Raw genomic sequence first — 12,824 nt, forward strand, 5'->3', positions numbered from 1 at the left:
TCATCTCCTGGCAGAGCGCAGTCAGGACAGTGAGGTGGTGATGCTTTCTGACTCCAACTCCACCCAGGATGCCTTCACAGATCCGACCAGCTCACAGGACAGCAGCCACAAGTTGGCTTCAGGGAAGGCCAGCTCCTCCTCATCAGAAAACACAACCCCCGTGAAGGAGGGGCAGCCTGCCGCCGATGACACAGGTACCCTTGTATGGGAACAGGGGACTTCACACTGATCCTTTTGAAGTTCAAGTTTATTTTGAGCCCTTAATCACTGTTACAGTCTCAAACGACTTCACAGGCTCACGGTATATACAGTACAAAACAAAAACGATAATCCACTGACCTAAACCCCCACAGATAATCTTGTTCCCAATCTTTCTTCTCTGTAAAAAGCCAGGAAGAAGGCCCACGGTTATTCTGGAAAACAAGCTGTGTGAGCTAATAAGACCCAGCCCTTTGCTCTCATTAGTCTCTCGAGTTGTCCATCTGACTTTGAACAGAAAAGCCCAACCTGCTAATTGTCCCAATGATTTGTACAGTTGTCCTTGATAACATGTAAGAATATTGCCTTTGAGTCCTCCGCATTTGTCAACCTTTTTGCCGAAGTCCAATAAATTTGTGAGGTTCATGTGGCCAAAAAGGGGAGAAATGCAAGGAGTCTGGGGAAGGATCATAGAGAGAGGGAAGCCCCTTCCAGGCTGACCAGGACTTAGGAGTTATTAGCTTAAATCAAAGGCAGTCGATTAAATTACTTTGCTACGTGTTGTTTGAGTCATTAATAACTCTTTGCTTTGAATCCTAAACTAGTTTCACATGGCGAGAAAACCAGTGAAGGAGGACACATTGGCATCCAGATGGAGGATAAAGTTGTCCAGGAAGTGGTGGATACTGTGTCGGTAACACTGCCTGAAGCTCTAGGCCCCAAGATTTCAGTGGAACCCTGTCTGCATCCTCTACCTGTCACAGCCACGCCCCCGAAGCCAGCCCCCTCTCAACAGGTCACCCCTCAGACCCCAGTCAGTGAGAGCAAGAAGAAACCAGAGCCACCCCCCGAGGTGGTAGAGGTGCCTAAAGCCCTGCCTGCAGACCGCAGCGACCAGAGACGCATGTTGGTGGAAATGTGTGTTCGTGCTCTGTTCCTCTGCCTGGGCCGCTTCCCACAGCACTACAAGAGCCTCTACCGCTTGGCCTTCTTCTATACCAACAGTAAGACCCATCAGGTCAGTCCACCTCTCTCAGCTACCCCACTATTTAATGGCACTGGCCCATCCTCATTGCTTTCCACAGGCCAAATCATCCGTTAAACCTAAGCCCATACACCTGTTATCAGTGTCTCCTGCCACGAAGGCTGACATTTAGAGATCACTTTGTATGAATTCCTACAATCCCATGAAAGTCACATCGACCTTTTGCGTAGCTTATGTCGGAGACTTAGAGCTGCCAGGCTTACTAGTATAATTGTGTTTATATTTTTTGTTTCTTGTAATTTCCTATGGACCCTCTGCAGTGGTACAGGAGGTGCTGAAGCAGCATACATGTTGGCTATAAGGCTCTGTGGGCAGAGGTGTGCGTGGGTGGTAGCGCAATGCTCTCTCAGCCAGTTTGGCACAGGGAGGTTGTGTTGAGCTTGACTGTGGTGGCATCCTTCTGTCAGCACTCTTGTTTGTAGAGGCATTTTAACGCAGCCTTGGTCCCTACTCAATATGGATGAGCTGGGGAGGGAAGGGTACTAGCACTCTATTTGTTTTGTAATATCACTAAACATATATTTGACCTCCATTTACAAACAGTGCAAGTTTGTGTTTCAGTGGTTCTGGCTTGTGGTTCTGGTTCTGGCTCTTCTACAGTCTATGGACCATTTTGATTGAGAAAAATAGTGCTGTGCCTTTTTAAATGGTGGTTAAAAGCTGAAGTTTAGACATCATTTACATCATTTACTGGCAGACAAATACCAAAATACATTTTTTGGCCTGCTTACATGCTTGAAACTGTAAGCAAGATGGAAGCAATATTGAATTTTCCTTGATTCTTGTAGCAGCGGTCATGAGCACCACGGTTATTAACTTCAATTAAGATAATATAATTCCCAGAGGGATCTACTGATGTAGAGTGACTTTTAATTGAGTCCTGTACAGGCTTTCCCCAATTTCTGCCTGCAGCCGAGGTCTCCTCAGAGCCGATGAAAGGAAATATGAATGCACTGTAGCAATAACTTGATGACACAGTCACTTGATGTGATGGTGTTGACACAGGTAGCTTAGCATGCTCTCAACTCACATGTGGTGCTAAAAGCCTCTGTCGCCCTTTTTTGTTCTCAAGAAAATTGCGGTACCTGCATCGACTGGCCAGCATTACTCGCACTAGAAACATGGATGGAGAGACGGAGCTTTAAATCTCATGTTAGAAGCTACTGGGCTTGTGGTAGATATCATGAAGTGGTTTTAGCTTGCAATCTTTTCAAGCTGAGCACTGGTGTACACCCTGATTTGTGAGTCATAATGCTGCGAAAAGATGATTGCAATTTTCTGATTGAAAATAAGCTTTTTTTTCTCCCAGCAGTGTATAATTTAACCACTAATTTCCCCCACTCTTGTTCTATCAATTGTCTATCCATCGTGATTCAGTTAGGAGGGTTATCCATTTGTTTTGTTCATGAATTTCGGTATGTTATATATTGAAATGTAACTACAAATGTATGTTTTTTTTTTTTTTTTTTTCACAGAACTTACAGTGGGCTCGAGACGTGTTGCTAGGAAGCAGTGTCCCATGGCAACAGCTGAAGCACATGCCAGCACAAGGACTTTTCTGCGAAAGAAACAAGACCAACCTGTTTAATGTAAGTGACAGAGTTCACTCTACAAGAATGGCAATTACTGCACTGTCAGTATTTCATTATGTCATCACATATTGCCAAACACATTTTTCTGTCATCACTGCAGACATGTGTGGCAACACTTAACCTGTGAAAATCCCATCACACGTGTAGTGGCTTACATAAGGCAGAGAGGTGTTTTTCAGGTTTGCACAAAGTTGTTGATGTGGAGGATATCCCCGCCATTTTTGGTTTCTGTTTCACAGTGTGATGCAGGCACTTATGTGGCATATTAGGATAACTTAAAAAATAAATAAATAATATTGTATTGTCTGCTCTCAGTGTTGTCACAGTTTTATATGCAACAAACGTGTGTACAGTTTTGTTTAGATAAATATATATTTTTTGCTTCAACAAGAAAAATATCTTTTTTCAAATAAAAAACTATTTATGATTGAAAAATGTAATTTTGAAGTGCCTGACAATTGACCGTTTTCAAAGCACTGACATGAAATAGCAGGTAAACAAAGGTGCTACTAATGACATTAATTAAGGTTGTGTTCCATTTAAGTACATCAGAGTCTTCCCAGTGAACCAGCATGAACAATACTAGGGCCCTGGCTCTGTTGCACCAAAATGTCAGTGCTTTTAGACCTTCATTAATGTGATTACTATCACCTGTGTTTACCTGCTATTTCATGTCAAAGTGGCTGCTTTGAAAATGCTCTGTTCCTACCTATAATTCATCTAAATTTCCACTTACCTCTCAGACTGCACTTACCACCTGGCACTTTTCAGAGTACTGACAAATGCAGGGTATACACGCACACATTCTGTATAGTGTTATGACTCCATATCCATGATAGGTAAGCCTAATTGATTATCAGTTTATTTAACTGATAATGATTTGATTTGCTCTGTGGCTCCCTAGTTAAATGTCATTGCACTGCACTGCAAAATCAATCTGATAGATGAAGAACCTATGAACCGAAGATGTTTTCACACTCTTTCCCAATGATCTGTCTGTGTTCACTTTAAGTGCAGGGTTGACACAGAACACGGTTAGGTGTATGTTTTCATAAGCATTCAGAGAATTCAATTTAATGCCCTAAAATCAGCCCTAATTATGGATCACTACATAGAGGCGCTGTCATGAATGAAGTCACACAGTGTATTATTGTTGTATTATCTGCCTCCCAGAATTACAAGACCCCTGGTAGGTTCCAAAGGATGAGATTACTGTCTGGATCTGTCATCTGCTCTGCATGTCAGTTCATTTACCTCTTTTCACCTTTATTTGAATGAAATCCTTATGGAAATAGGTATTACAGCTATTTCCGTATGAGTAAGAAATGGATTTACCTTTGGATTCTGTCCTTGTGTGATTTCTCAAAGCCGAAATGCTCTCACTTTTGTAATAGTGCAGATAAAAAAAGACATAATCTTATAACAAGTCAATGCCTCATGTCTTTAGTGGGGACCTGTATGGATGTGTGCATGTACTGGGACGTAGGTGAGTGCGTAGGCTGTAGCGCCCCAAGGTTTCTGGTAACAGACTGTGGATGTGGTGTGTGAGGGCCAGGTCTGAGCTGGGAGAGGACTCTGCAGAGCTCTGGCTCCCACCGGGCTCTCACAGAGCCCCTTCTGGAGGCAAACCTGCCGCCCTGGCATACCAACTGTTAGAGCTTTACTGTTCCCTTCAAACCACGTCGTCTCTCTCTGCTGTGGAGCACTGCAAACCCTGCCAAATATTAATCAAACTGGCCCATTTTCTGTGAGTCTAACGATTGTTTAAGACTGTATAATAGAGTTGCTTCAGGAAAGGGATAGCATTATTTTCAACCTTCCTGAACCTTTCAACATTTTTTATCTTCCATCAATGCTGTTACAGCTTCCCAGTGGGCTTTGAAAATCCTTGAAAGCTTGTAGATTTGAGATAAATACAAGAAGGCCTCAAAGGTTTTGAAAACGAAGGCTCTGGGACACCTAGGTGAGACCTCATTGCATTGATTCCAGCCTGGGCTCTTTGCTGTGTGTCTTCCCTCTCTCTGCCTTGTCCTTCCTGTCTCCTTCCACTGTGCCTATCATAAAGCACAATGCAAAAAAAAAATAATCTCAAGGGGGAAAAAAACAGAATCGGTGTGCCTTAACTGTCTCTGTACTACGATCAACACTTTACAGTGATTTCCTAATGATCTCACTGTTTTTTCTTATTATGTCTAATTTTGATCAGTGTCATGTCTTAACACAAAACATAACAATGTTGAGTCCTTGAAATTCACCAAACAAAACTTTGAAAATCAATCAAAAGCCCTTGAATTAACGTCTGTGCTCCAGGTAAATCAGTCTTAGCTGGCTATACAGTTAGGTTTGACTTGCCTTTTCTCATTAAAGCATCCTGACTGATCAACCACTGTCAGTGTTTGAATGTATTATGCATTGTGTTAGGCAGACAGTGAACAGTCACTTCTGAGTGACAGAATGACCGAGTGCATGACAGTTGTCAGAAACTGATACAGACCATGGAGCATCACATGAATGATGTGAAAAGACGCCTTGCACCTGGATGTCAAGGAGACATGTCTCTCAATTGATTATGTACCTCATTGAACCCGTTGGGAACACTCAGTTGCCTTATATAGGTCATGATGCCCTACTTTCCCTTTTGCTTTGGCTGGGTTATATCAACTGGGCCTGCATAAAGTAACCTATATACTGCTGTTTTGCAATGATCCAGATTGGTTGAAGTTGTATTGCATAATTTATTGCTGTTAGACTTCAATACTAGTGCTTTTTATGAGAGCCAGGGCACTCTGTTCAACTGGTAAGCAACTTGTTAGACGGTGAGTATTACTTCCTCAAATTGAAATCGGTGATTTGACAGATGTTTTAAGGCAGTATTTTAATGAGGTTATGTAACAGGTCAAGGTTAATATTGTGTGAGAGTCAGGATCACAGTCAAGGCTGGATCACGTGACATTTGATTGTAATGCTGTTGTAATACAGAGCATAGCACTTGTCAGGGCAGAAAAAAACCCTCCTTGGTTTGGACCCTCTGGCTGCACAGGACTACTGTTGTCTGATCCTGCAGAGTCACTGCGTGCTTGCTCAGGCATGGTATTGCCCCCACCCCCTCACCCCACCACCATTCCCCAGCGCACACACATGTGCTTAGATATTCCTCCACCCACTCGCAAATTCACTCTCCAGAGAAAATGATTATCCTCGTTGCTACATTTCAGACAAACAATATAGCACCCTGATGTTTTAACTTAACTCTTGCTGTCTTCTCCTGTCGAGCTTTCATGTCAGCTTTGACAGCTCGAGTTAAACTTTGCTTGTAGGTAAATCTTCATTGTCTTGTTATATTAGGTTTGAGTTGTCTTTTGGGGGCAGTTACACTTGTATGGCTTGCATTACTTTGATGTATGACTCAAAGATTTTGTGTGTTCAGCTGTGCAATGTGCTGTAGGTGGAGCTCCACTCAGGAGAACCTTGCTTTTTTTTTGTGAGGGGTGGAGTGTTAGCCAAATTAATACATGTGTTGAAGAAGTTGATATTTTGATTTGCATCTTGGATGCTAACCCTGCTCGGCACTATGTTCTCTATTTTTTCGTCCTAGTCTCGGCTTTCTAGAGCTCAACATTTTGAAGCAGTTTTTTTTTTTTTTTTTTTTTGCCTCACTCATAACAGGAAGCACAAAAACAAGGTGTGTTTGCTTAGTATGTTTATGGTGGCCAGCTGGAGAAACACGAGCAGAGATGAAAGAGGGGAAAGGAAGAAGGTGAGAGCTGTTGTCAGTGCACTGCTGCGTGAGGAAGTGTTTTGTGTGCGTAGGTCTATCTTGCCTCTCAAGCAACCTTCTTGTTTGGCCTGCTTCTTTTTATTAATAAAGGCTTTCATTTTTTCAAATGCTCTTTTTTGGTCATTTTTACATCTGTTCTCCTCTCTCTGCTTGACACTACATTGATCTGGTTGTGTTGAGTCCATTTTTCACCAGTTTGTGTTTTCTTGTTCTTTTCCTGTTGCTCTCGGTCTTCAGGGTGATCATGCCCTCCCCTCCCCCTGGCGCTTATTTGCTCTACTCCTCTCTGTTGCACTCGATCTGTTTCCTCATTACTGTCTCTCACCCCTCTGTTTGTGTATGTATTGTGTGGGTGTGCACTAATGGGCGGGAGTTACTCAGCCTGCCTCTGATTGGCTAGTAAAGACTTGCTGGGATTGGCTGTGTGCTGTGTATAGTGAGAGGGAAGAGAGGAGAGGAGGGGGAAAAGAACTCCAGCAGGCTAGGGTCAGGGGGAGTGGAGATAGAGAGTGCGTGGGTGTTTTTGTTTTGAGATGGCAGGGTTTGAAAGCGGGAGAAGAACGAGTCAGCTTGTCTGTCAGTGGCATATTGAGCTTATAGGCCCTGACGCCAGCACTGTTTCTCCTTCTCTCAACGCAACTGCCATCCTCTCCTCTTCCTTCCACTCCTGTTCTGCCGTGTGCAGCCGTGCTTCCCTCTTGCTGTCTCCTGCAGCTCTCGCTGCTCCAGCACCCAAATGCAGCCCACCCCTTGCTCTCTGAGCGTGAGCCGCTTTCAGGGTGGGGGCGCTGCCAGGGCTGCTGGTGCTGCTACCGCCAGCAGGAAATGGTCCAAAAGAATACTAACACAGGCACCAGTGGAGTAGCCTTCCTTGGTGATGGTGAGTCGCTTTCTGTCTATCCCACAGATTTTACAGAATTGAGAGCACGATCAAGTGAATCTATTTTGTGTGAGCAGACTTTCCCTGCGGTTTGCAAGAGTTGGTGTTTTACTTGGAGTGGAGTGTCTTAACTTGGCCTGTGGATGAGGAGAGGACTGCCCAGTTCTGGCAACACAGATGTGTGTTTTCACTCTGCCTGGTTTTCCTCTGCAGTCAGTAGCCTTAGGCTGGTTTTGTTGCAGAGAGAGAGAGAGAGAGAGAGAAAGAGAGACACCAATTGGACCCAGAGAACCAGCTGATGCAAAAACAGTTGCCTTTAGTAGTGCCAGTGTTTCGTCTGATATTTTCAGTGGTATTCTTCAGGGTTGTGTGCCTTGATAAAAAGTGACATGAATCATTGGTCTGTGCATGTGGTGAGGTGAGTGCACTATGCACTTAAACAGTGATGTCACCAGGGTATTATTATGTTCAGTGTAAGTGAGGGAAAGCGCTACTCCAGCAGTATGGAAAAACTGCAAATCCACTCTCTGTAGGTCTTGATCCACTGGCCCTGAGTTGTCACATGTTATGTAGCCTAATAATGTTGAGGAAGGATGTGGAAGGTTAGAAAATGAACATCAGCCAAATACTGGTAATATTAGAAGTTACCTAGCCATGCTATGTGTTATAATATAAAAATTTTGTTGGCTGGAAAAATAGTGAAATTGCCTGTTAAATTTTGGAACTGCAGAGGCCTGTTGGAAACTGTTTCCTGCCTTAGTTCTTAGTTTGACAAAGGAAAAAAAATAATATAATCTAATGTGAAATGATACTCAGACAGTGTTTGTGCCTTTTGCCAACTTTTAGTGAAGAGTTTACAGATTGAACTTTTTCACGGCAATTAATTTATTATAGATATTTGCAGCTACAGTACTTTATTTTTGGGCATTTCTGCTTTATTTGACAGTCATAGTAGAGAGAGACAGGAAAGATTTGAACCCAGGACGTTGTGATCAGGACCCAGCCTTAACACATAGTATGCTACCGGGGTTCCCCAGCTATGGCAGTGTAGCTGCACTGATCTCTACAACATGCATTTCAGTTTCCTGCAGTTTACAAGTTATACCACAGTAGAGCTTATGAACTTTTGCCTTCCCTGTCCTTGATGGCATGCTGAAAAGAGATGATGGATGAAATGGAGAAGACAGCAGGCTGAGGGCTTCCCTGTAAGATGCTGTTTGGGAAACACCCAGCTTCTTGTCATGCCCTGGCTTTTACATAGGAAACTAGAGGGGAAAATCCCTCATCTGTCCCTTGTCCTCTCTCACACTTTGCATTTTCCGTTTTGCTCTTCTTTCTATTATTTAGTGTTTTTCTTTCCATAAAAGATGGCCAGAGCATAAATATCACCTTAGCATGCTGCAGCAGATATCTTAGGATGTTAGTGTTAGCTGTTAAAGTTAATGTGATGTAATACTTGATGAAGTGTTTGCTTGCGTTTTGCTCTTCTTTCTATTATTTAGTGTTTTTCTTTCCATAAAAGATGGCCAGAGCATAAATACCACTTTAGCATGCTGCAGCAGATACCTTAGGATGTTAGTGTTAGCTGTTAATGTGATGTAATACTTGATGAAGTGTGCAATTAGGGGTTGTTTATGATGTGGCATGCATATTCTTCAGTCAAATCTCTCTCTTCATCTCCCACATCTCTAAATTGAAAACATAAATGGTTCCTTTTGAGGATGAAAATGGTTGGGGGAAGAGTACATTTCATTTTTTCCTAATGATCCTCTTTTTTTTTTTTTCAAATTATTCCCTTCTTCCCCTGTCTTGGCTGTGTATCTTAATCTTTGTTCGATTCTTAGGTCGTATATCAGCCCATGTTTGTGCTAAAGCTGTTGCTTCAGATATCGAACAGTGGTCATATTTTCCTTTACAAAAAGAAAAAAGATGCTTAAAATCATGGCATTTAAAGTCTTACAAATCTGCTTTAGCTGTTGTGCTACAGCATAATCTGTGCAAAGCCATGGCTCTGCTCTCGCTAAACAGATTTGCTGTGGTTGGATGGTTCTCTTCTGAGGAACAACTCTCCTCCATTAGGGCTGTTTTTCTAAGTGAGCATGGCCCACCCCCTCACCGTGCTTGTCCCATTCCTGTTGGCGGCTTTTAGTAATCTGTGTATTGAAAGGTTGAAACCGAGGTGCCCTGGTAGCTCACCAGGTAAGAGCGTGCACCACTTGTTAAGGCTGAGTCCTGATCGCAGTGTCCTGGGTTCAAATGTCATCGCCTCTCCTTCCCCTGCTTTCCCCTGCTCTCTTCTGTGACTGTCAAATAAAAAGCAGAAATGCCAAAAAAAAAAAAAAAAACTTTGAAAAGTGGAAGCCTTTCCAAGCCTTGTGTGATTGCATCATATAATGATAAATCTTTGGTGTTTCACACAGGCATCATGAGCATGCTCTAGTTATTGAGCATTTTTCTGTCCGCTGCCTCTGAAGCTGGATCATTCCACTAACCTGAATTAGGATCCCAGTAACCCCATCACTGAAATGATTAATGAACATCTTGAGAAGGAGAGATGGAGCACCGAATTATTCTCAGGAGATGTGTTCAGGAACAAAAAAAGTAGTAATAATAATCTCTCATTAGAAACAAATGTGCGCTGACAAAAAGATGAAATCCTAAGGGGAAGAACCCTGAAAAATTATATCTCTGATTTATTATTTGTGAAGGAAAGATGTGATTTTTTTTTTTTTTTTTTTTTTCATTTTTGATGGGATGTGAGATTGAATGCCCATGTTATATTTTATGTGACCATTTTTGACTCTCTTTCAGTGAATATTCTCTAAGTCCATCCCCTGGTATGCGATGTGATTTGACAGATTTATTTAGCCTTTCTTTCCTGCTTGGCTCCTCTCCAGTGGCTTTGAAAATGTCATCTGACAATCTGGAGCTGTCGGTCAGGACGAAGACCAGTGTCTTCGGTAGCTAATAGAGCCATCTCTTTTGTTTCGTTTGTTTTGTTCCAACCTGATACGGTCAGCTTTGCTCTGCCTCCGGCACACTTCTTAGGGCATAAGCTCGACTCAGTGCCATGTGTGTTATGACTATACACAGCCAAGGCCACCATCTGCACTCACATCAATAGCTTCAGAGTGCAAACACCTTGTCCAATACACCTGCTGAGAGGACATGTGCTCACTGAAAAGGTTGACTCCTGTGTCGCAAAAACACCTTATCACTCCTTCTGCAAAGGAGGGCTACCTTTGTCAGCAGCAAGTCCGTTGTTCTGTTGCCTTGCCCGGACAGAACTGTGCACTAATGAGGCTGCCTATCATGTCTGCCCAGAGAGAAAACTCCCCAACCCTCCCCACCTCCTACACGGCCAGCCAGTCCACAGGATCTCTTTCCCGCAGCAAGTCTTTCCATCCCCTCATTAGGGCTTTCTTCGATGAATGCCATGTTTTTAGCTCACATTAATTCCTCTTGCCTTCTCTTCTGCTTTCTCTCTCCTTCGTTTTTTCCATGTCTCCCTGTTAATTGTTTCCGTGTGTCATAGACTGCACACAGCTTCAAAAAACTGCAATAGTGGCTGAGCACAGGCTGTAAAAATAATATAAATGTTCAGAGGTTCCCTAGATTTGCTGGTTTGTTTGCTGATGGTCCAAGTAATACTAAAACAACCAGTACAACTAGCCAGTAACAGCTCCACCTACATGCCATTTAGTCTCCTTGCCCACTGCAGTTTGATTTTTATTGGTGTTGGATGATGTTTTCAAACTGAGCTGTGTTTTGAAATGAAACTGCTGCCATTCAGTAAAAGTCAAGGCCACACGAAAGCTTGAGTCTCAGGCATGTGTCAGCCTGTTGGAAACAATAATTTTGTTGATTCAGTTCAGGTACAGTGACACTAAACTGGTGATTCTGCTTTTCTCTCTCTCTCTTTTTTTTTTTTTTTTTTTTTGTACTCCAGGGCATCTGGCGTATTCCAGTGGATGAGATTGATCGCCCGGGAAGTTTTGCATCTCATATGAATCGATCCATCGTCCTCCTGCTGGAGGTGCTGTCTCAGCTCAAGGATCACGACACACTCTTGAAAGTCTCTTTCATGCTGCAGAGAACCCCTGACCAGGGAAAGTAAGGACCAGTATCTTAAGGTAATGCTTTGGATTATATGTGTTTGTTCTATGACTTATTTTCTCTCTCTCTCTCTCTCTCTCTTTCTCTCCCTCTCTCTGCCTGCCTCTGCCTTGAAGGAAGTATTTACGGGATGTTGATCGCCAGGTTTTGGCCAAGAGAGCATTTTTCCTAACTGTAAAAGTCCTGGAGGACAATCTGAACAGTCTCACAGGGGTAAGGAAGCAGTCCTCATTGTACACACTCCAGGAGCTGAGAGCAGCTCTGGTTTTAGACTCCTGGCATGCACCCACCTTGTGTTGTGACAGTTTCTGTTCTCTCTCAGGTGTCTGAGCAGCCTTCTAAAGTGACTGCGCCCTCCATGGGGGAGATGACCACAACGGACGCATCCAACAGGCCCAGCGCAGAGGATAGTAAACATGCACTGCCTAAGAAGCCTGGGCTCACAGAGGGTTCCTGTACTTCAGGCCCTGACACAGGACCCAGGGAGGCCTCCCAGGCCCAGCTCGCCCTGGCCCCGCTGGCCACAGACAAGGGGGAAAAGGCTCAGGAGCACCAGTCTGGTATGGGGGAGGCTGCTGGCAGTGAAGAGCTCAGAGCAGGGCTAGAAGAACCCATGGAGCTGGACTCTAGCCACTGGAGGAGGCTTTCTACTACTGCAGATTCTCAGGGCAGCCAAACTGAGGCTGAGCACCCCCGGGGTGCCATGGAATCTGGAGAGAAAGTGGCTGAGAGTAGCCGGACACCAGAGCTGTCTCTGGAGGAGCTCAGTATCAGTTCCAGGCAGCAGCAGCAGCTCCAGGGCCCGGCACCTAAGGGTGCAGTGGCAGCCAGTGGGACTGATCAGGGGTTGTTGCGAAGGCCCAACAGGAAAAGGAAGCTACTAGAGGATGTGGAGTCAGGAAAAACCCTGCTGCTCGATGCCTACAGGGTGTGGCAGCAAGGCCAGAAGGTCATGACCTATGACCTGGGGCGCATCGAAAAGATCATGTCAGAGACTTATATGCTCATCAAACAGGTATACCCCCTCAAGATGTATAATGTGTCTCTGGTGTGCATACAGCAGTAATAGGCACTCATATTTGTACACAGAATTCTATTTATTGCTGAGAATTGACTCTACTATATTGTCTTCTTATTCTGCGTCGTCATGCATGCTTGATAAGAGCACTTTTTAAATCTAATGGGTTTGGGAAACCCCTCTCCAAACTAAACTAT

General features: G+C 43.8%; 1 protein-coding gene across 3 annotated transcripts in view; it reads left to right on the top strand.

Annotated features, from left to right (window-relative positions):
* The window catches only part of cabin1 (calcineurin binding protein 1), a 45,902-nt gene that overhangs the window by 18,559 nt on the left and 14,519 nt on the right, over nt 1-12,824 (top strand). For all 3 annotated transcript variants that reach the window (XM_030060434.1, XM_030060433.1, XM_030060435.1), the window contains 6 exons: nt 15-194; nt 804-1,216; nt 2,719-2,832; nt 11,443-11,606; nt 11,726-11,822; nt 11,932-12,624. In XM_030060434.1, the coding sequence (XP_029916294.1) occupies nt 15-194; nt 804-1,216; nt 2,719-2,832; nt 11,443-11,606; nt 11,726-11,822; nt 11,932-12,624 (1,661 nt within the window). The remainder of the gene's footprint in view (nt 1-14; nt 195-803; nt 1,217-2,718; nt 2,833-11,442; nt 11,607-11,725; nt 11,823-11,931; nt 12,625-12,824) is intronic.

This window comes from Myripristis murdjan, chromosome 9, assembly GCF_902150065.1.
Source record: "Myripristis murdjan chromosome 9, fMyrMur1.1, whole genome shotgun sequence".
NCBI classification, from domain to species: Eukaryota; Metazoa; Chordata; class Actinopteri; order Holocentriformes; family Holocentridae; genus Myripristis; species Myripristis murdjan.